Source organism: Augochlora pura, chromosome 10 (assembly GCF_028453695.1).
Source record: "Augochlora pura isolate Apur16 chromosome 10, APUR_v2.2.1, whole genome shotgun sequence".
Taxonomy (NCBI): domain Eukaryota; kingdom Metazoa; phylum Arthropoda; class Insecta; order Hymenoptera; family Halictidae; genus Augochlora; species Augochlora pura.
The window spans coordinates 33,057,469-33,080,393 of record NC_135781.1 but is presented as its reverse complement, the minus strand read 5'-3'; the positions used below and the strand labels follow the sequence as shown (position 1 = coordinate 33,080,393).

General features: G+C 42.5%; 2 protein-coding genes across 7 annotated transcripts; one reads left to right on the top strand and one right to left on the bottom strand.

Moving 5' to 3' along the window:
- Window positions 1–110: 110 nt before the first annotated feature.
- On the bottom strand, window positions 111–19,718 carry Dhc64c (dynein heavy chain, cytoplasmic). Of its 6 annotated transcripts, none has more exons than XM_078192919.1 (22): window positions 19,413–19,718; window positions 18,269–18,786; window positions 17,101–18,192; window positions 16,625–16,760; window positions 16,176–16,543; window positions 15,083–15,154; window positions 11,656–15,006; window positions 11,150–11,544; window positions 10,745–11,055; window positions 10,575–10,663; window positions 10,277–10,306; window positions 8,964–10,110; window positions 8,391–8,886; window positions 7,692–8,307; window positions 6,803–7,597; window positions 6,525–6,726; window positions 6,133–6,328; window positions 4,912–5,029; window positions 4,459–4,830; window positions 1,588–4,350; window positions 1,259–1,456; window positions 111–1,187 (listed from the first exon to the last, which is right to left on the bottom strand). In XM_078192919.1, exons 1-22 carry the CDS (start codon window positions 19,654–19,656, stop codon window positions 753–755), a joined length of 13,944 nt encoding a protein of 4,647 aa, XP_078049045.1. In that variant the 5' UTR covers window positions 19,657–19,718; the 3' UTR covers window positions 111–752. The 6 variants fall into 6 exon arrangements, with proteins under 6 accessions (XP_078049045.1, XP_078049043.1, XP_078049044.1 ...); XM_078192917.1 differs by lacking the exon at window positions 6,133–6,328 and adding an exon at window positions 5,539–5,737; XM_078192918.1 differs by lacking the exon at window positions 6,133–6,328 and adding an exon at window positions 5,539–5,737 and having other exon boundaries at window positions 18,269–18,783.
- A 1,198-nt stretch (window positions 19,719–20,916) lies between these two features.
- On the top strand, window positions 20,917–22,889 carry LOC144476029 (decapping and exoribonuclease protein-like). Its single transcript, XM_078192552.1, has 4 exons — window positions 20,917–21,388; window positions 21,472–21,692; window positions 21,771–22,150; window positions 22,653–22,889. Exons 1-4 carry the CDS (start codon window positions 21,108–21,110, stop codon window positions 22,887–22,889), a joined length of 1,119 nt encoding a protein of 372 aa, XP_078048678.1. The 5' UTR covers window positions 20,917–21,107.
- The last annotated feature ends 36 nt before the right edge of the window (window positions 22,890–22,925 follow it).

Here is a 22,925-nt window from a genome sequence, read left to right as displayed (position 1 = left end):
GTCATGTAGACGTTCTACATGTTTCGGTTTCATTCTATTATGCTAATCGCATGTTGGCATACTGTGCAGAAAACGATCTTCCGTTGTGTTAAATAAATCTCTTCACCATATACTCCTATATATTTATTTGTTACATTGGGTGTAATGGGCAAACGTTTGTCCGCCAGCAATCGAATGCCAAGTTACATGAACATCTAGTGTACTGTATTATAATTAACCCCTTAACTTGTACGCTCGAGTTAATTCGAGCGTGTTAAACAGGCCAAACTGTGCACACTGCAATATTCGGCACTTTTCTACAATGTGGATCAAAATCCAAAATTAAAATAAAAATTTCGATTATTTTTGTATTTTCTCAATTTTTTGCCAAGACAATGTTCTATACTGTCTTTTTTTACATAAAAAATTGTTTTTTTGGCCGGTTTAAAAAAAAAGAAACTGTGCATTAAGGGGTTAAGATGAAATAATTAGCGGCGTAGTTAAATTTTTCGGCTCATAAATAATGACAACCAGACAGATATAAATAAATATTTTCATGAAATCTTACGCTATGTATCTGACAGCAGTTAGCATCGTAGGGAACCACGGTCTGCCCATCCCAAACTCTACTTGACGAATACAAGTTGTTGGAAATTAAGATTAAAGGTACTGTTTGGTTAGTCGTTAAATATCTGGTTCCCGTTTGGCGATTATTTGAAACGTTCGAAAGACTCGCTCTCGAAATAATAAACTATAATAGTTAAAAAGGTAAGTTAATTCAAAGCAGTGGATGTGAGAACGGCGACTCCCCTCTCGTAAAAACTGTGAGGATCTTGACTAGGAGCAATATTCAAGTCGACGGTAAAGAGTAACTCGGTACGGGTGCTGTTCAGATAGACCGGCAAGGATAACTTCCCCATGCGAACCTCGTCGGTGGAGGTTCGTATCCACCTCAACATTGTAACTGGTAAATCAGTCATGATCGTCGAAGTCAAGTACAGTTGATTATCCTTGCAATGTGCTCCTTGTAGCTTCAAGCCAGTCACCGCAAATGAACAATCATCGGTTGCGATGTTGTCACCGTCCCCTATGGTTACATCTAATTGAAGTTCCTCCAGGGACCAACTGTTTGCCTGCGCTATGCATTGTCTCGTTGCCGTTATATAGGCCTCCGGATTCAATAGTCCTCCGAGCCAAACGGGGAAACTCTGAAAATTACAGGTTCGAATCGGTAATGAGTAATTTGGCTGACGTAACGAAATATCTTGTCTGAACGAACCTTGATTTCCTTAGCTCCACCTTGAGACACTAGTCGTGAAACTTCTTGCAATTGAGACACCCTGTGACTAAAGTCTGTTATCCACTGTATGACGGTGCATCCTCTCGGGACAGTGTACCGTCTCCAGCCAGCCGGCAAAATTCCTTTTACTAGCTCCGATAACATGGTTCTATGATAATTGGTCTGTTTCTTCTTACCCTACATGCACGGAGTACAAATCAAACATGATATAATAGTCATGAACTCCGTCGATAAGTAGACAAATAAAAGATGACAAAAAATGAAATGCAGAAGACATAATAAATAAGAATGACCCTTTGATAACATACCTGACAAATCAAAACAACGTCTTCCAAATCATGTATCACGTCTTGCAGTAACTTGGCACCGCTGTTCACTTCCCGCTCAAAGTACCTGTAGAGCGGGTCCTTGATATTTTCCACAGTTCTCTTTAAGGTCGGCAAATTCTTTGGAAGCAATTGCAGCCATGTCGATGCCGAATTGTGTAACGTCCTCATCCATGACGGTCGTCCGTCCGCCTCTGCCTCCCTAGGCGTATCCAAAGACTCCTCGTTCGAATAAGCCAATTCATCTTCATCCTCTAGCTGTTGCATTTTCAACAACTTGGACACCAGATCAGTCCCCCTTGTCGTGAGAAGCACTTTCTCCGCGTTATTTGGTAATCCAAGCCAAGAAGGTGTTTGTCTATCGGAGAGGGACTCGATCCACTTGAGGAAATGGTCCCTCCTTGTGCCGTCGGGCATGGTAATGTGTCTCTGGCTACTTTGCAGACCGTCGATGTTGGCGACTAGCGCAAAGTCGGCCTCAAAAGATCTTGGAGTGAACAGTTTCCGAAGGAACGATGCCAGCAGGCGTTGGTCAAAGTCGTTGTCGATCTTGCCCCCATATATGCATTGAGATAGCAGTGTGACCAATGCGTCCCAAGGCACCTTTTCCGGAGGCAAGTTGGTCCTTCCCATCGCGGTGGTCTCGATCCAAGTGTCGAGAGTGTCGCAAGCCACCCGCAGGTCACTCTCGTTGAACTCGTAGTGCTTAGCCCAGCCTAGAGGCGCGTAACGAAGACGTTCCTGGACGATAGCGTGGAACCACGCGAGCAAAAAGTACAACCGGGCTCTCTCGTTGGGCGCTCTCATCATTCTTGAGGCGGGTACAGTGCTGAATGTTCGCAGAAGGTTCGCCCTGATGCCTGGCGGTGGTTCAAACACAAATATACGACCGGCCCGTAGGAGGTTTACAGGTACTTTCGGGCTAATCTCCATAGTTAGGAACAGCCTGAAGCTAGCGTGCGGCTGCAGACTATGTAACTTCTTTTCGAGTTGTACCAGCCATTGAGGCGCCAAGTGAACGTTCTTCAGTAATACCCATCTGCCAGCTTTGACGGCCATGTTTATCGCTCGATCAGCCTGATTGAACCCTTCCGAAGACCCGATGGCGATACTGGCTATCTGTTTACCTGACTCGGCGGCTAGATCGTCTACCCTACCGGATGCGTCGAATCCAGGCACCGAACACAGTAATGCGGGCACGGTGGCTTTTAGCTCGTTCTCGACAACGGACGCAAAGTCGAGTTCCGCTTCCGCGGCTGCCATAAATGATTCACCCAACGCACAAGTGATAACCAAGAACGCCGCGGCAATTACTCGGTCCGGTCGGAATGCTTGAATTACCAGCAACTGGTGCATAGCTGTTCCGGTCGGCGTTAGCGGCTTCTCTTCGTCCCACAATTTCGGCACGCATGTCTCCGGAGTCGGTGATTGTAGCCACGAGTTAAACTCCTCGTTCTCCTGGATTTTCTCCGCGAGTTTCTTAAAAGCCGGCAACCTGAGGCTCAACCGCATCATGGCTTCTAGCTGTTCGGAGCTCAGGTTGGGAAGATGTGGTCCACGAACATTAAGTACGCCTTCCTTACCGCGCAAGAAGAACGTAAATTCGCTGTCGTACGTCGATTCGGCGGCAATCCCTTTCAAATGTATCCTGCAGAGCAACAATGCGAAAGTTAATCTGTCGATGTGCAGCATTCCCCGCGCGATTCGCTCGTAACACGCGGAGAATAGATTGCTCGTGATAATCGACAGTCTCTGCGTGTAGTCCGACAGATTCGACAGTCTTGGGTTTTGAGTCAACACGGAAGTGAAAACGTCCAAAAACATTTTCAGCGAGTATTGATACAGGAAGTGCACTTGGTTCAAGCTGTCCATGGTGAAATACATGTTCGAGCAAGCCTGGGACAGCGGCATGTACTGTTGGGAGACCGTTTCTATTTCAGCTATCACCTTGTCCGTTTCTTCGACCTTCTTGCTGATGTCAGCTGCCTCCTGTTTCAATGTTTCCAGGGTTGTTATCACCGAGTCATCGTCGAGGATCTTTCCTTTGGCGTCATTCAGCGCCTGCAGCAACGATTTCTCGAGCTGCCTGAGTCGCAGATGGAACTCGCCTTGCAATTTCAATAAATCTGATCTCTTCTCGTCGATATCTGGACGTTCGGCCTTGAGCACCTGGTTCAAACACTGACTCTGCAAAGAGCTCCTAGTCACGGTAAAGTTGACGAAGGTGACGCGCGAACAAATATCCGGAGGGAATTCAACGGTCGGATCTCTCGTCGATAAAAAGATGACGAACGATGGCGACAGATCGATATCCTGATCGCCGAGGGTGATCAACACACGCCCTCCTGTCCGCCTCAGTTCTCGGTTTAGAACGGGATTTAATATCGGATCATAGTTTTCGACATCCTGCACTAATAGGGGATTACCAAAACGCAGTGCGCTCTCAAGATTCTTTCGGAACGAGTCGTCCAAGAAGCTTGTTTTCGTGATTTTTCGATCTTTGAACTCGTTCATTATAAATTCGGTTGCCTGTCCAGATGGGTCTATGATCAACGGGTATCTATTGAAACGTTTCAACATGATGGCATTTTCCGTACAAAGATCGTCTGTTGGCAGAGCGTTTGCTTGCCATCTAAGCCGCTCATCGGGATTCGATAAATATTCGGTTCTCGCGATGTCTGGCCGGAATTGCAAATTAGCTAGCTGCAAATGCTGGCACCAAGTGCTGAATAGATTCTGTCGATACTAAAAAGTTAAAAGATAATAAAATAAATAAATGCCATGAGTGATCTTGTGTTCTTCATTGAGTAAGTAGCTGGCCGTTATTATCTATGTTGTATTATCGATACTTACGTGCTGATCGAAATATCCAGCATAAGCCAGGAAAGCGGATGATAATAGAACATCTCCGATGATAGTAGACATTTGGCTCTTGAAAGTTTCGCTGGTCGCCTCCCATCGTTCTCTTTCGATCACTAAAGATTTTAATAACGCTATAGAACGATCCACCTTTGCCTGTACACTTTCCAGATCAGCCTTGATCGCCTGCGCTTGAGAAATCAACTGAGCATATTCCTCTTTGTACGAGGCTATACTTTGTTCCATTTGAGCGATTAAGTTCTTGACTTCTTCGCCCTTTTGTTTGTTAGTCTCGGCTTGTCTTTCTAGAGAATAAAGCTCGTCCCGAAGTGGCTCGACACGTTTCAACATGTCTGCGTATTCGATCTGAAATTTAAGTACAATTCGCAATTTTTATATTGCCCCCTTATCGAAACGAAAGGAGTAATCAAGAAACGCTGCTATTACCTGTGCGGTAGCCCATTTGACGAGAGGACCACAAGCCAAACTGGCTCGGTTCACTTTCTCGAAATTATAATCAGGGTTGCTCAAATAACGGCTCTTCATTTTTTCTCGTACCTCGTCCCTATATGCGAGAAAATATACGTGAGAGTAAAGCTGTCTCTTATTTTCTTACTTGATTATGTAATTTTGGTAAACTTGGTTAACGAACGAAAAAACCCCGAATTTTATATTTTGCTTTTCATTACTACTGTATTACATACGAAATCGAATTGGTTAGTAACAAGATAGTGAATAACCTTTGTCTTTTGCATCATGCTTTGAGTAGTAATCATTGTGCTTTGTGAAATCTTTCGAATGCATTTTGGTTTTTTTTTAGCACTTTGGGTCTATAAGATTTTAGGTTCGACATCAGCAAGCACAGATATTTAATTAGTTTATATAATACATACATTCGTGTAAGAACAAGTATTAGTGATACACGAGTTAGCTAAGAGGCGTCCATAACAAAAATTTTCGTATCGACTTGAACTGTGCCAACGAAAACACAGTGTCCGCTGAATCCTCTCGGTCAAGGAACAAGGAATTCGATCGTTCGTCAAGGAAATAGAAAAACATGAAATGCATGCTTACGTAATATCCTCGGTACTGAAATTAGAGACGATAGTATTGATAAAATTGTCCCTCATGATGACAGCGCGGATAGATTTCCAGTCACTGGCATTTTCACCGAGCAACAAGCAGATAGATTCCAACGCGACCTTCACGATGGCCGGTGGATTCGCCATGGACCGAACTTCGACTAAATGTTGTTTCTTTATCGATTTCACAGCTATACGGAAAAACGAAACGAATTTTTTTAGATGTAATTTACAGTGAGGAACGGTGAGTGCTGCAGGCATGGTGCAATTAGAGATAAGTTACAAGTTACAAGAGAACAAGAAAGAAGCTTCCGACGGAGGCTGCGTATCGGTATGCCGGGAAACCTAGAAAGTTATTTACAAAACAGTATTTTACAGATATTCACAGCGAGAGAGCCGATTCAAATATTGTTTCGTTGTTATAGAAATTCATGTATGCGCGTCTAAACGTGTAGGTTTACATTTGTACAGGCAAAAGATGTAACACGTATGTGAAGCGGTTATTGGACTCGTTTCTGCCTTGTCAAGTCCCCACATAATTCCGAATGTCGGACATTCAGCAGATCCTAGATAATTGTTTCCTTACGTGATCTCTTCCGTGTTAAAGTTGACGATGGTCGGTATGAAGCTATCCTTCATAATGACGGCACGAATTTGTTTCCAATCGGTCGCATTTTCCTCGAGCAACAGGCATATAGATTCTAAAGCCAGCTTTACAATGCTGGGAGGATTCGCCATCGAACGAATCTCGACTAGATACTGCCGCTTAATCCCCTTGACAGCTAGACTCATCGGAAATGTTTCAACGCAACGTGGCATGCGTCACTCAATATACGCTCAATATTTGTAGTAGTTCAGTATGTAACGTACAAACAACGATCACAGAAATACTTGTCACTTTCTGCGATTGTTGTTTTCTCAATAAAACACATGAAACGATAAGAAAAAAACAAGTTGACGCGTTAACGCTGTACCTACCATTTTGTGCGTCGATGACAGCCGGCTCAACTTGCGCTAGATCGGCCATGACGTCATCAGTTTTCTGATTAATAGCAACCGTTTGTATCGCCAACTGTTGTTGAATCTCCTGACTCTGTAACTTCTTCATCTCTGCCTCTTGCTGATCCATAATCATTTGTTTCAGTTTCGCGTTAGCGGCTTCATTCTTGGCATGCAACTCCTACGAACGAACGAACGAAACCCCATAAGAAGAAATCATCATAGAGTTAATTTTCCACTCACGATAAAGATTTTACCTGGGACTTGATAGCCAAGCTCTTCTGCATCTCTTCAACCTGTTCCACGGTCTCTGCGATTTTACTCAGACCAACGTTTAGATGTAGCTGTTGCTCCTCCAAATCACTCCTCTTCTCCTGATATAATTTCACAAAATGATTAATAAAGTCCAAGTAATGCCGTGGTGTGATCGCCATGGTCCTGCTACCCCGTTTAGCAAGTCTGGCGTTGGCTTTGTGCAACGTTTGATGCACATAGACGCACGCATTGATCACGCCGTCCCTGTGCGATGGTTGTGCCGGTATCAACGAGCACACGGACGGGAAGAAATCAGGGCATTTCCATACGGGTCTCTCCAAATCGACGCGGCTAGTAAACTCTTTGCCAACTTGGAAGAGCGCGTTGTCAGACCAATCGCCGAACCAATTCAAAACGCATCTGTTAAAGAGAGCAGGCGATGTCGCAGCCCGATCTTTCAACCCGTCTGTGCTTGGATTCATGGTGAACACCACGTGTAAGTTCTTCATCACTTGACTAGTGAACCACTTGTACAGCTCTTCGTTCGAATCCAACATCAATCCTTCACGCTGTGCTCCTTCCTTACACTGCGTCATTAGCGTTGTATACTCATCACCCTCAAACAACCCGGGTACCTCACCGTTTGCTAGTAATGTGTTCATACGCTCGAGGAAACCAGAATCCAACACATTCGACTCGTCGAGTATGAATGCTATTTTCTCATCCTTGCAACCAGAACGCCTCAATACCTGTCGTAAGTCCTCGTCAAAGTCTTCACCAGTGTACTTGTTGTGCACCTATTGAAGTGAAATTAACAGTTAGTCACTTTGAAATGTTTTGCAACATTTTATACATCAAGTTGGAATACATTATTCGAGCCTAAACCCATACCTTGATTTGGAATATCGACAAACCGTTCATCCACGCAACAAATCTAGACAGGGTCGTCTTACCAGCGCCAGAGACACCAATTAAAAGTAAATGTCCCTGAGGCTGTCGGAAGATTCTGTCAATTCGTAGAACGTGTTCTAGAACTTCGTCGAAGAGTACCAACGGTACGTCCAATTCCTCTTCGTAGAAGACCTTTAATCTTGCCCTGACATAATCGCGTAACTCCTGCCTGTTGACGGGTACGTAATCTTTGGATAACCAATTGCTATACAAGATGGGTCTTGCTAATGCTTTTTCTCTGTCGACACTCATAAAGTGTTTCATGGCGACGGTATCTATATTCTTGTTCGTCCAAGCCCTTTCAGTATCTTCCACTAGCCTGTCTTGGAAGAGACGAAGCGCCTCATGAGCCCACAACCGTACCAAACCTTCGACCGACAGGTTGTCGAGAGGTCGAATTGCCTCGCAGATTCCGCGCACCCATCTGGTCATTTCACGCGGAGAATAAACGTAATGCGGTTGCATGTCTTGAGTAAATTTCTCTTGCGAGGCTAGATAGAACTCGACCATCGCGTTCGTTAATGGCTCCGCGTAGCCTCTCAAAGAAGGTGTTAGACTGAAACGATAATTAGGATTGAAAAACTTTTTGTTAGCATTCACAAACACTGTTACATAACAATTGGGAGGAGGTGTCCTTACCGAAGCATGGCGCGCGTGAATGTACCATAGATCTGTTTTAGAGAAGTCTCGCCCGGATAGTCGACGTAAATCACTGGAACGTGTCGTAGGAATCGGTGACTCAGGGGCTTTCTTCCCGGATCTGTGGGAGGATTGCAAGCACCGACAAATTGTATTCTTTCCAAAGTCACCCAAGCTTGATCGCTGGTTCGATAGAAGCCCCTATGCTCTACCAGTTGTCTGAGGAACGAGATTACCCGCTGCGTTCCATAATTATCCATGTCAGGTAAATTGATCTCGTCGCAGAACAGTACCAGCCACTTGCCCAACTGCACCGGGGAAAGGACCACACCGTTCGGAGTCTTTCGATATTCGCAATAATGATCGAAGGTCTTCAATAACAGTTCTGGCGTGGTTGCTGACGAAAAGTTAAGTCCAACTACTTCCATATCGGGTAACGCTCGCAAGGCGGAGAAAAGGGTCATGGTTTTTCCGGAACCCGGTGGTCCACAAAGCACTAGAAACGAAAACGTGCACATATATACTTGTGATGATTCCACATATGGATTTCGAAATACTGTAACTGTGTATTACCGATTGGTTTGTGTTCTGCTAACCACGTGTATAGCAGACTCTCGTGCCTGACTGTATCTAGAGTAGGCACAACGATGTCTGGACTAGCAACTTTGTGTGTCTCCACTTCGATCTGAGGAACCTTGTTGCTCCAGGGCAACCATTCGCCGTGAATACTTACTTCAAAATCTATAATTGGAATGTTAGTCTGTGACGGTAGAGGTACAGTCGTAATAGACCTGACAAAGTCTCCCAAGTCAGACCTGACTTTAAGCTTGGCGTCTCCAGCAAAACTCCACAGCAAAGCGTATACCAAACACTTCGGCATATAACGCTCCAGCTGTTCAAACGGCAGTGGAAAATCTACGTGCGCGTGATTATACTGCAAAACGTTGCGCACCGACTGATTCAACATGGAAAATAGAGAGCTTAATGCTCGCAAACGCGTGAAATCCATGATATGCTCTTGCTTCATGGCGTATTCCAAGCATCGAACTACCATTCCGTCCGGTGCAAAGTAGCTCTGCAGGATGCTGGCAACTTCCCTCTGCACCGCTACTACCGGATGCATGGTGGCCTCTTTTTCTGGCGTCTTCTTGTTCAGGTTATCCTCTTCACCATCCTCAAGAGGAATATTTCTTAACCGCAGCATGTAGTTCTCAAATATCATTTCCGTAGAAAGCACGTCTTCAGAGAACCAAACCATGCCGCAACGAGAGACAGTGGCCAACGTTGCGTACTTCAAATCTTGAACTTCAAACATGACCCTCACGTTCGGCGGCAAACTGAGTCGTTCTCCGTTCGGTAGAGTGAGGAGTTTATTATCGTCCAGCACGGAATTCAGGTTTTCAACCCATTCCGGATCGACATCGCCGTCGAATATGATCCATTGCCGTTTATTTATCTCTCCTCTGACGTTGTCAATAATTTTTCGAAGAATGTGTGTGAACAAACCGTCGGTCCATTCGCGCGTATTCGGATCCAATACACCGTACAACGTTTCTTTACTGATTGCTTTCGGATCAATCACATGCGCGACGCCTTCCACTCCCTCGAATCGCTCCAAAGCTTTCAAAAGTACCTTCCACGCCATCGTTTTACCGGAACCGCTCGGCCCGACCATCATCAGTCCGTGATTTAGGTTGCAAATTTGATACAGTTGGAGTACCTAAACGAAACAATTGTTAGATTTAAGAAATTCCATGGGCATGGTAGAACAAGCAACAATGACAATCATGAAAATTCACAAGACGTGACACCATCTGTTTGTTACATGTATATATGAAACGATATCGAGCGAGCGACACCTAATCGCATTTTTTTCATTTTCTCACCTTTCCTAGCCAGGTCCCACCGACTATATCCTGAGAGTGCGTACAATATAAATAGTTTACAGATTATGAACATATCCTTTACATTGTATTATAATTTTGTAGTAAACACACATAAACAAAAAAAATTGAAAAAAATTTGAAAACGGAAGAAAATAAGATTACAATTCTCAAAAAATTACAATCGTTCTCGCTTTATTTGATTCTACTGATTGATTTCGTGCAGCTTTTCTTGATGAAGGCGAATTTAGTGCTGGTAAGATGATTAATCTCCATTAATCGAATTGTATCACGCTATTACCTTTTCTTGCCATGCACCGCCTTGTTCGTCGCCTTCGCCACAAACCAGATACTCCTGCATGCAAACCTTCCTGATTTGACGTTTCAATTCTGAAAGCGTAGCATATGTTGATTCATGAGAAAAACATTGATAAAATAAGATTCAAAGATACGTTAGATCTATTATGTTACCTTTCATTTCGGCCCGAGTGTAATTCACATTCGGGAAGACATCGTTCAATAAACTGAACAGCAAAGGAATGTCTTCGGCAACCAACTTTGGTACCATTGTTTCGCAAACGGATTGAATAAGAATTTCTTGTTCCGGCAGATTTTCAGCAATCGATGCCTCGTCGATGTTCGTTTCGCCACGGCTCTGCATTCCTTCTTTGATCTTTTGTATACGATCGCGTTTCACGTTACCAGCAGAGATCAGTACTGATTTTAGGGCTCGAAGACCGAAATCGTAATGAGACTGATCCGAAAGTTGTTCGTCGCACAGTCTGGAACGTATAGAAATGTGGTGTATTGCAGAAATGCGGTTTAGCTATGAATAAATAATTCCTTTAAGCGAGTTCCTTGAAAAGAATTACTTACTTGAAGAATGGTACAATCTTGCAGGCTAATTTTTCAGCCGATCTGAATCCTTGACTGAAAAGCATAACTTCGGCAATCAACTGTCTGTCCGGCGTAGTCATAGCCAATGATCTGAATAGTTTCTTCAAGTTGTCGGGCAGATTCGATCGTCCGGCATAGCCAGGATTCATCGTAATGAAGATCGCCATATCGGTGGATACCTTGACTTGTTTGCCGACCAGTTCTACGCAGAGAGTTCCTTCTTTCTTCCCTTCCATTTGACTCTTCAATGCTTCCTGGATGGTTTGCACTTGTTGAGAAACAGCCGAGAGCATCCGCTCTTCCAAACGGTTGAATTCATCGAAGCAACCCCACGCGCCTACTTGACAGAGGCCGACAAAGATGCGGCCCATGGCCTAAAAAGTTATTGATAAGTACATAAGTAGAAGGCTACAGTAGCAGGAACAACTTAACATAAGTAGGTAGAAGGAAAACAAATATCGGACCTGCTATTATATGAGCATTACCTGAAAGTCAAAAGTCTCGTCGCAGTTGAATACCAGCACGAATCTTCCTAGTTGATGACCTAGAGCCTTAACCGACTCGGTTTTTCCTGTTCCAGCCGGTCCGAACGGAGAACCTCCGAGCCGAGCTTCCAGAGCCTGAGTCATGGTCAAGTAGCATCTATCTGTTAATGGTGTTTGCACCAATCTATCCTGTACTCCCAAGTATTCGAAGCCATAGAAGAACTTAGCATTCGCCATATGAATAGTGAGCTGTTGCAAAACCTCTGTTTGCCTAGGGTCAAAGTAGAATCTCATCTCGCAAAGCCATTCGAATGCTTTCGGATTGGAGACCTTATTCGCAATCAAGCGTCTCGTTACTGTACGTTTGTGAACAAACTCGTTGATCAAGTGTTCAAGCTTCTTCCGCCTCAAGGGTGGCTGTTCCTGCAGCACCGAATCCGCCAACACGTTCAGGGTACCCTCGACTTGTATCAAGACTCTTTCTAGTGGATCTTTGGATGGATCTGATTGTGCTTCGTGCAAAGCCGCCTCAACGTCTTCTGACCATAAAATCTGCGCTGCCAGAACTATGATTTGCGCCTGGTAAGTATCACACCAAGTCATGAATGCTTGCGAGTTCATGTTGCCGTCTTTGAACTGTTTGATATCCTGCACCGCGCGCGCTAGACTCGATGCCAGCGTCACTCTCATCTCTTTTTCCACCAGAGTCAACCATTCGTTGATCTTGGGGTGATCCACGGTGGAGACTGGATTTTGGAAAAGCACCTCCTCGCCTTCCCTCGATGCTATACCCGTGATCACGGTGTTGTCTTCGTTTAGAAGAATAGCCGCCACCCCGGCAAACATCTTTTTAAAGTGCTTCTGCAGTCTCGCTATGTTTTTACTGTTGCCGATAATCTCGAGCAGATCCTCATCACCAACAAAGTAAAACCGGGGAAACGAGGTACGTTCTCTTTCGAGATACTCGCCCAAAGCTTTCTGAATCTTTCCGAGTAGATCGGCTAAACGTTCAAGAGCTCTTTGCACACCCGGAATGTTGAGAACATCCATGACCATCGGGGATTTCGATACCTTTTTCATCAAACCGAGAAACTCGGAACTGATACTCTGGAACCGAGAGGTTTCAACTGGCAACAGAGTCTTTATATCGGCACTACCCGAGAAGATGCCTTCCAGGTAAACCCAGCGTCTTTGTACGTCTATCCATACATCGAACAACGCGTTGATCCTATTCAATTTCTCTTCCCACGTCAACGCTTCCTCCTCGAATACTTTGTAGTATGGAGACAACTTCATCGCAGCAACAGAGTTAATGTGCTCTTTAACTTTGTTGAAGAGATCGTCCCATCCGCGTATCAACTTGCATTTATTCTGGTAATTAATTAAATCCAATTCGTAAGTCTGCCAGGACTCGCGAACTTGCTTCAAAAACTCTTCCAACGCCATTTCGCCTTGCGCGACGAGGATTACATCTTTGACTATGCTTTCATTTTTCTGTAGATTTACGTCCCAAACTTGGCCGAGAGTGAGGTCGCTCAACACCCAGTTGACTCGAAGCTGTTTCGTCAATTGTTTCCAGTGTCTCTCTTTGAGCGCATCCGATTTCAACTCGACGATCAGCATATTGACCTTCGTGTAACTCTGTAGCATCTTCTTCACGTATTCGTAAGAGGAGTATTGCCTAAGCCTGGCTGGCAGTTCTTTCAATTGGGCCATCATCGTGTCCAGCTGTTGCCGCAATTTTCTTGGTTGTACCGAGAGCCACGGTTTCTCTCTAGTTTCGTCGATCTGAGCCCATATCTTGGACAATTCCGACCAGACGCCTCTCAAGTCTTGAAGCTCCTCGAAGACGACTTGCATCCTGTCTTCGCTGGTGGAAACACCACCGGGTTCCTGCAATTCCAAAGCTTCCTTGGCCTTCGCAACGTTATCTCTCTCCTCTTTCAACCTGGCAAACTTGCTCTCGAACAGCTGCAACTGTTGCAAAGCATCGTCTGGTCTCAAGTGACCTTCGACTGGTTTACCCCTTTCCCAATCACTCAAGAAATCGGTTGTTCTGATTTCGACGGCTTTATCTTCAGCTACTATCTTCATCTGCAGCGATGCCACCTGCGTTTGTATGCTGGTGTCTTTCCTCTTGAGTATCTCATTGAAAGCTCCCCATTCGCCTTCGATGTTATCCACATGCAGCCAAGAGGATGGAAACTGGAATCTTTGCCGTTCCAATATCCTCTGGCTTTCACGATATATGTCTACTTGTTTCTCCCAAGCTTTCATCTTACGTTTCAAAGACTGAACATACGTAATTAGTCCGACCGCGTCAGAAGTACTAGCAGCTTCAATCGATTGCTGCTCCAAATCGCTTCTGGACTTGGACACTTGCGCGTGGAAGCTCGCCATCTCGTTGCCGAGGAGAGTTCCGAATTTACCAAGCGTTTCTTTATGCCACGAATCGTATTTCAACGACACTTTGCTTTGCACCTTTGCGTAATCTATTATCACGGGGCCAAATTCGCGTCTGGTGTCCGATGTGTCAAACGTGGTCCTAGATTTCTTGATGTCGTTCAAACATTTCATCCATAGATTTATATGGTCTCTCAGTTTGCCATACAAGTTGTCTGGCTGCAAATCCCAGAGCGCTTGATAGCGTAACCACTGATCTACATAATCGGCAACGTCCTTCATCTTAGATTCCACTGCTTCGTAAGCAGCCTCCAATGGCTGCTTTCCAGAGGGCAGCTTCGTCAGTAAATTCCGGTAAGTAGCCGACTCGGGTTTATCTAAACCGACCTGGTATCTCGAACTCTGAAGACGCACTTGAGACGTAACTATGGCTTGCCAGGCAAATAGTTGCTGCATTATCTGGAATCTTGCATCCTCGATGCTCGGATACAGGTACATCGTTTGATTGGTTATGCGGACTTCGTGAATCTGATTTTGGATCTTTGGATCTCCACCGGGTTTGTGTGTCGGTTGAGATGGAGCGTCCGTGTCCATGCTCAAGTCCACTTCTTTCTTTTGACCGGTGAGGGCGTCGGTCCATGCTTTGATCCCAGCTTCCAATCTAGCCGCCAAGTTCTTCTCCACCTCCTCGTCAAGTCGGGATACCCAAATATTCAAGTTTGAATAATTTTTCAGCGATAGCTCATCCACAGCTTTTTGAATTTTCGAGAGTATATCAGCGAACGTGTTCGCCGAATATGGACAAGTTTCAAGGGAACGAACATCAACGTCCAATTGCTCTTCAACTACTACAAGATCTTCGACTTTCTCTTGGAATGAAACGACAGCATCAGACAGACGTTGCACATACGGATCTAGTTTGTAACTTTCCCAAATAAGGCCGATTCCCTAGGTTAGAGACAATGAACATTTTCAAGACCAATCCACTGACTATATGCTGATATATATAGTTAATACAACTCACCTCAGAGATAAGCGATAAGACATCGTTGCGCATTCCAGCAACTAGCGGTACAATGCTGGCCTTGTCTTCGATCTAAATAGAAATACGAAACGTTATCGAATCAATTACATCAACATTATATTCCATAAGAATACCAATACTGTTTGTACAACATAAATTACGATTTATAATTTACCATTCAATGATGTACATACAAAAGATGCAAACAAAAGTTTCACATGTTCATAGCAAATCCTAAAAAACTTGAAATATGTCGATTCGCATCTGCGGTTTACTTGTTAAAGAAATAGAGAAATACAAGATGTCACCATATTGATTACAAGCAATTCTCGGCATATGCGGATGATCTAACTTTTCAAATGAATCACAACCGAACAATGGAAATTCAATCTGGAGCGAGAAATCAAATTGGCGGGGTACGTGATAAATATTTCGATGTGGACGAGCGATCGGGAAATTAGAAATTTATAAGCTTTGAGAAACCTCGAATTTAAAACATTTTCATGTTCTATCTTTTAAAACCAAAAAGAGACCAAAATGAGACCAAAAAAAGCCAAAGGGCAATATGACAAACAACCAATAATTTAGCTTCTCTTTTCTTTGCAAATTGCAAGTTACCTACTAATTCTTCAATTCGTTACAAATTTTTGCTAGATTCTTCCGATAATTCATTGTACTAAAACAAAACCATGTTGCAGTACAGATTGTTCTACGAGAGCTAAGCAGGCATTACATTAATTCGCATATGTACGCAAGATGCATAATTCCTGAAAGCATCATACATGACTACCTTCAGTGCGGGGCAGTGGGAACTCCGATTGGTAAGCTAAACATGTTGGAGATCCAAGAAATTAGAAATATCAATAAAACTATAACAACATATACCCTTAAACTGGCACTATTCCCTATTATTTTCTATTTTATTTGATATTCTCAAGACGTTAAATATTCTGTAATAATTGTATACATATATAGGTTTGTAATAATGATAATCCTGATGCAAAACATTGAAAAATATAAAAGTTAATTCCATGAAACAAAGAATTCTCTTTAAAAGATTGCATCGATGCACAGACACATGGCGATACATTACCTTTTCGAGCGTTCTCTCGTAAGTTCGGATGCTGTCGATCAGGCTGATTGCGAACGGGTACAGCTGATTGGCTTGATGCGCTTTGTTTACAATTGGCAATGGTACGCGAAAACCAAGGTTCCGAAGATTTCTCACTTCCTTGGATAACGTAATGATTTCAGGAAGAAAATTGACTTTCAACTTCAACACGCTACCCGTGCGCGATCGTACATTTTCTATCGCGAATATCCTTCCGGTAACGCCCAGATTTCTTTGTTGTACTTTTCGCACCCACTCGTTGAAAATTTCTTGGGTCGATAATTTCATACGAAAACTATCTCCATCCGCTTTTAATGTTTGCCCTTCGATGTGACTTTCCCAACCTTTTCCTAACGAAAGGAAGAAAAACAATCATCGAAAATTTTACGAAAGTTTTCCATATACCAAATATACAAGCTTCGTATATGTACCTAACACATCTTCGACCCGTTTCAAGTACATCGTAAGCTGATAATCTATTTGCTTCACCCAAATAATTGAACCAGCAACAGGAGGCAGGTCTCTGACGGTGCTCATTTTACAGCATTTGCTTTGTGCGTATTGAACCTAATAATTATAGTAAAAAGATTAAAAATAATAATGAAAATAATGCAATGCTTAACCCCTTCCTGTACTTTAGCGAGTCAGATGAATATCGCAAACATGAATATCGCGAGTCAGACTCGCGAACAGTTACTTGGGCCAAACATAAACATCGCGAGTCAGACTCGCGAACAGATACTTGGACTATACTTGTATTGCGACTGTTTTCAAACATCAGTCTGGTCCGTTTAGCGCGCGTTGATGCGGACCGCTCGGGCCCGAGTTTCGTCGAGCTAAATGGCACGAGAAGGGGTTAAAAACCAAAACAATATTTCTAATCTGTTCCATTGTTACTTTGGTTTACCTTGAACTTTTTGTGTAAAGCTTCGATATCATCTTTCACTCTTTGTATCAGTTGCGTCTGATATTCTCTAATAGCGCCCCGTATGTGTGGCCTCACAAAAAGTGCGTTAAAACGCGAAAAAATTCGAAACATTTCATTCGCATTTTTTGCGGTGCCCAACTGATCTCTCAGATGCGCTGTAATCCTTGCCTCGACCCTTTCTATGCGCTCCTCGTATCTATGAACGGCAGCTTTCCAAGATTCTTGACCTTCTTTGCTGATGTCAAGACAATCAATTTCTTTGACATTTTCGTATGCTAAATTTACTTCGCTTATAGCATTCGCATCAGCGGCATCGAAAGCATATTCTACTTTAACGTTGTCGGTATCAGGGTTTTCCATTGTAGTATTGTTATTACTCTGGACTGTAGGTCTAAGTACGCGAACAATCACTGTCCTCAGCTGTTCGTGCTGCCGACGGAAGTGACGCATATGTTCCATTCTATTCTCTAATTTTTTGTGAGTCGGTGAAACCCTCCACAACATTTTTATATGTTCGTCGCGTTTCTTTTTAACAAGATCTCTCAACAATCCGGTCAACTTTTCATACTCATCATCCCACGTGTTAAATACTTGGAAACATTGTCCCATAACTTTTTCAAACTCATCAAATGGAATGTGCATCAATCTTCTTGTACCCAATACTTTTAGAAGTTGCTGTCCTAGATCTCTTGAGATAGCTTCCATCAATCTTAATGTTCTTTGAATAGGATATTTTGTGGTTCGAATTTTTCGGAAGTGAACAAAGATTTGTTGAACGCTGGCTCTTATTCTTTCAAGTTCTGTGGCGGATAACAGATCATTGATCGGAAAGTCTTTCATTAAAGGATTATAATCATTGACAGTATCCAAAGCTTGTTGTAGGCCAGTATCTGTATCGAAACTAACAGTTGCATGAAATCTTTTTCCATGCTTTAATATATCCAGTGTTAAAGAAATTTCTATGCTTTCCCGTTTCTCTTGTATACGATGTAATGCTCGTTCTAAATTCAACCAGAAAGAAATTTCCTGAAGAGCAGTGCCTGATTCTGGGTCACGGTTCAGTTTAGTTACCTGAAAGGAAATGATTAATAGAATGGGGAACATGTAGCATAAATAACACCAGGCTGCCAGTGTATTGTTAATTTACCTTTTGAATTTCTTTTATCCATCGATTAACACCATTTTGTAATTGGTTCAAAAATGTAGAGTCTTCGACTTTGTCTCCAAAATCTGCCACCTTCGGCTTACGATTTTCTTCTATGCATTGTTTAATTACTTGCGCCACAACTGGATGAATTTGTAACGAGATTTCAGGGATGTCTATATTTTGTTGGAGATGTAACAATCCCATTTCCAATTCTGCTATTTTCTTTTCAACCGTCGGTGCCATTTTATCTCCATCTCTATCCGCACGACCCGTCTCTTTCACATAACTTTTAAAATATGGAGCGATCGTTTTACTTATAGCATGCAATGTTTCGTAAGGCGGTCCATCCGAAAAGGTAACTAAACGCAGTTGCGAATGAATAGATTTGTCAGCCTCCACTATTGTTCCTCGTTTTGTTAAAACTAAGGAGGCCATTTTAGGATTAGTAAAATGTATCTCGTTTGATATATACAAAACAGAATTCTCTTTTTCTTCGTCTCCTTCATTGCTGTCTTCTTCTAAAAGAGAATAGATTAAATAATAAATAATATCGCATGTAAACAGAAATTATTAATGCATACGAGCTAAATGAATTTGACTGAATAACATTCTTACACAACTTGTGCAACTGCAAATGTTTCTTTCAAAAACTATTATCTCTATACATATAAGTTTCTCGTAATTAATACAAATCAATAAGCGTAGCGCGCGGGTTTCTTCTTAATAATTTCCCTATGGAAAACTCTATCACGAGGAAATACAAAAATGAAACCATAATCGACGCGTAAAATTCCGCACCGGCACATTTTCACAACTAGCATTGGATGTATGATATGTATGTATTAATAAAGAATGGTTTTACAAAGAAATAAACTGTAATACGATTGTTGGACGTATCGGCTATATTAAAAGATGAGTCATACAGAAGACCGATGTAAATGAACCAGACAAGTGGCAAGTAGCACATTAATTTTCAGTGTACGTTTCCGTTGTCGAGGTTTGATGTACCGTTGTATCGAAAGACCGCAATGGAGGATATCGCGAAAGGGCAGAGTGCAAAATTTCTAACGGCGATGCGGTTAATGATTTATTGTGTACCGCGTATTGCCCTTACGGCTCGCAAGCTTACAACTCATCCCCTTACCTTTAATAGAGCTCCTTTGTATATAGAGCGCCCACACTTGAGAATCGCTCAAAAATTTCCTAATACACTCTTGGTTGTTCTTGTCTTCAAAAGCAGAATCGAACGCGGGTGGTAACACATCTTCGTCGGGCAAAAGGACCATTATAACTTTTTTTAAATAATTAACAAACTCCCAGTATCCTACTACTATAACAATTTGAGACTCCGGGGACGGTTCCCCGGAGCCGTCCAAGGAGTCACCCATCCCGCGGTAATCAGTATCGCAAAATCTTGAAAATCTTGAGCGGGTGATCCGTCGACCCCCGCTCTCGGATCAACTCAGATCAACTGTCACAACGGGTGATGACGATCTATAAGATACATAGACTACATGCAACACAGAGCTACAATTATGTACATGTTCTTGTATATTGTAATGCACTAGAAACTTATAGGGATCTAATCCCCCCACTACCTGATATCTCCTCTAACCCAATTATATACTTACACACATCGGACTATACCTAAGAATCTCCTCGGATCCAATATCCAACGTGTGCTTCCTATTTTATCTATCATTCTGGTTCATTCTCATGATTCCTTTCTTTGTAAATTATTTCTAGGCTGTGCGTTTCCGATCTCGTTTTCAATGCATTGTCACAGACTAACAGTAACCAATTAAATTGTTGCGTGATCACGCAAACGTAGTTGTAAATAGCGCGTCTAGTTGTGCAAATCATAAACTTAGTTGATGCCGACCTGGAGGGAAATTCGAATATAAATACAGATTTATATCGTATATTTATATAGAGACACTGTATCGGCCGAGAGGAATAACTGAGAATATGTAAGGCGATAATGAGAGAGTTCCCACGAAATTCTTCGTTGAGCCTTTTCTTTATAATAACGATGTTATCTTCAATCCTCCAAAATAAAGTCTCTGTGAATTTTCCCGAGGAATCGAGTTTTGTTCCTGCGTTCCTTCTGGTTTTTCCTCCCTTGTCCAATAGGAAAATTGGGGTCCTCTAGCTGGATGCTGATTCGTCGGATGGCTCGTCTTCCGGTTGCAGATTAGTGGTGATTGGTGGTACGACGGTGCGCGCGCGGTAGTCGAGCGCGCAGGGGTAAAAAGCCCGCCGAAACGGACGGTGTGGGGGTGTGCCGCGCCTGAAGATTTCGGCTCGAGGACTGAGTAAGAGAGAGAGGTCCGGGTTTGCTATTGTGACTCGTCTAGTTCATGTAAAATTGGAGAGGATCTTACGAGAGGGTACGTGACTTTCTCTACATTCCTCGATTAGTCTCGCAAAATAAAAAAAAAGGCTCAACGAAGAATTTCGTGGGAACTCTCTCATTATCTCCTTACATATTCTCAGTTATTCCTCTGGGCCGATACTGTATCTCTATATAAATATACGATATAAATCTGTATTTATATTCGAATTTCCCTCCTGTCGGCATCAACTAAGTTTATGATTTGCATACCCAGAGGCGCCTATTTATAACTACGTTCGCGTAATCACGCAACAATATATTACATTCGCCCAGAGGGCAGTTGAAAGTTTCTGGATCGTATAGATCAGACGTGAAGTCTTGAACCCTCATATATACATATGTACATATGTATAATTCAGAAAAGTCAAATATATAAACATTGACACCACATTGAAGTCCTTAGAAAATTCTTAAAAGAATTGTATAGTGTCATTTAATGAAATTATGTTAATTAACATCCATAATATAACAAGGCCTGAGGATGACCTTACTACGCCGCAAATTGTCGGCAGTTACAGTATCGACGGTGAAGGAGATTACTACGATGATTTGTCGTCATTAAAATATTTAAAACGATCAAAGAATTTTCCCTATGATCTTAATGACACTCAAGGCTCTGTATCAAAATTGGGAAAGGATAATAAAATCGATTATCTATTACACTGGATAACACTAAATTTTGACCAGATTAAAACCAAAGATTTGAACGATGTAAACGAGAAATGGTTTGTTCGCAGAATAAATTACAATCGCGATAAAAGTTATTTTACTCAATTATTTAGGCTACTGTTTATTTATATATTTTTAGGTTAGAAGCAGACTTTATCTGCTACCGAGGTTTATTAGTAACCTTGTTAGCCACCCCATACGATACAGAAGGATGGCTAGTATGCGCGTCAAAATTGAAGGGAACAATATATTTGTGCGCGTACGATACCGACGCGAAAAAACAGCGAGAATTAAAGGAAACTCCTTATGAAAAGAGATGTTCATTATGGGGTCATAAATTTGAACAATACATGTTAGCAGGTACGTGAATAAAATTACTTATTCAATTGTTTGTTCGTGATGAAATAACCGATAACCATTTACTATACGTTCTGTTAGCATCACCTACCGCGGAACCCGATTTATCTGTTCCTTTAAACCTAAATGCATTATTTGGCGGAGTATTTAAATCTCAGCTTGGTAATAAAGCTTTACTCTATGCCGGTGAAATAGATGGTATTTATTCCAAAAACCCGATATTAGAGCCGGAAGACATAAAGAAAAAAGATATTGAACTTGTAGAATTAAAAACAATAAATAAAGCATGCGTTAATCGCGATGGTAAACTACAAAAGGGCAGATCCCAGAGAACATTGAAATGGTGCCTCCAATGCCATATGGTCGGCATACAAAGAATCATATGTGGCTGTAGAGACACAAACGGTTTCGTCGATAGGGTGAAAGAATGGACAGTGGATGGATTAAAAAATGATTTTCAGGTATTTAAGATGACCGCTTTATATAAATATAAGCCAAGGATCGGAATTAATTTGCCCGCTACAGAAGGGTAAGGATGTTATTTCACAAAATGAGATTGGATAATGTTAATGATGCCGATGGCAATTTCTAAAGGCAGTATCGCCAGCATAGGCCGGTCTTTCCTCCGCCACTCTCTACAACACCTTTCAGGTCAGGTTCCGGAAATGCTCTGTCGTGGGCAATTTGATTCCGAACCTAGGCCAAAGCAAACGTATCCAGTAATGGCACCTACTCCAGCACATTTTCCTTACTCTCTAAGCTGGTGCGCACATTCCCACCATTTTACTGCGCATCCAATCCGCAATGGAATCGGTCTCAGCAATGAATCAATAGCCAATCGGAGCAAGGAATATTTTTATATTGACCCTCGCTAACGGATCACATTGCGACCTAGAGAGATGTGCAGGAGTAAGACCCATTATTACAGTACTTCAGAATTTGATAGTATCGTTTCAATTGCAGACAGATTGGAACTTCGAGAGATGCACACAATTTGCGAGTGGACTTTTAGAATCTATAAGGGAAGTTGTTACCCGTGATTACAATGAGTGCCTGTATCAGTTTACATTTGAACCAACAAGACAGGCTATTAGAGTGCAGAAGTTGAAACCCACTCCTGACTCAGAATATACGTTTTTACATTCAGAATATATTAATGCAGCTAAGCGTCACTTTGGACACGGTGAAATACCTAACTGACATCATATATTGTTTTATAAGAATAACTAAATTTAT

What these genes read in the sequence shown, in the direction of transcription:
- Dhc64c (XM_078192917.1), bottom strand. Translation starts at nt 19,656, where the DNA reads ATGGGTGACTCCTTGGACGGCTCCGGGGAACCGTCCCCGGAGTCTCAA. An exon ending in TCTTATCGCTTATCTCTGAG is followed by an intron (nt 15,007 to 15,082) that starts GTGAGTTGTATT and finishes TCTCTAACCTAG; the next exon opens with GGAATCGGCCTTATTTGGGA. An exon ending in ACGAGACTTTTGACTTTCAG is followed by an intron (nt 11,545 to 11,655) that starts GTAATGCTCATA and finishes ATAACTTTTTAG; the next exon opens with GCCATGGGCCGCATCTTTGT.
- LOC144476029 (XM_078192552.1), top strand. Translation starts at nt 21,108, where the DNA reads ATGTTAATTAACATCCATAATATAACAAGGCCTGAGGATGACCTTACT. An exon ending in TGAACAATACATGTTAGCAG is followed by an intron (nt 21,693 to 21,770) that starts GTACGTGAATAA and finishes ACGTTCTGTTAG; the next exon opens with CATCACCTACCGCGGAACCC. An exon ending in GATTAAAAAATGATTTTCAG is followed by an intron (nt 22,151 to 22,652) that starts GTATTTAAGATG and finishes TTTCAATTGCAG; the next exon opens with ACAGATTGGAACTTCGAGAG.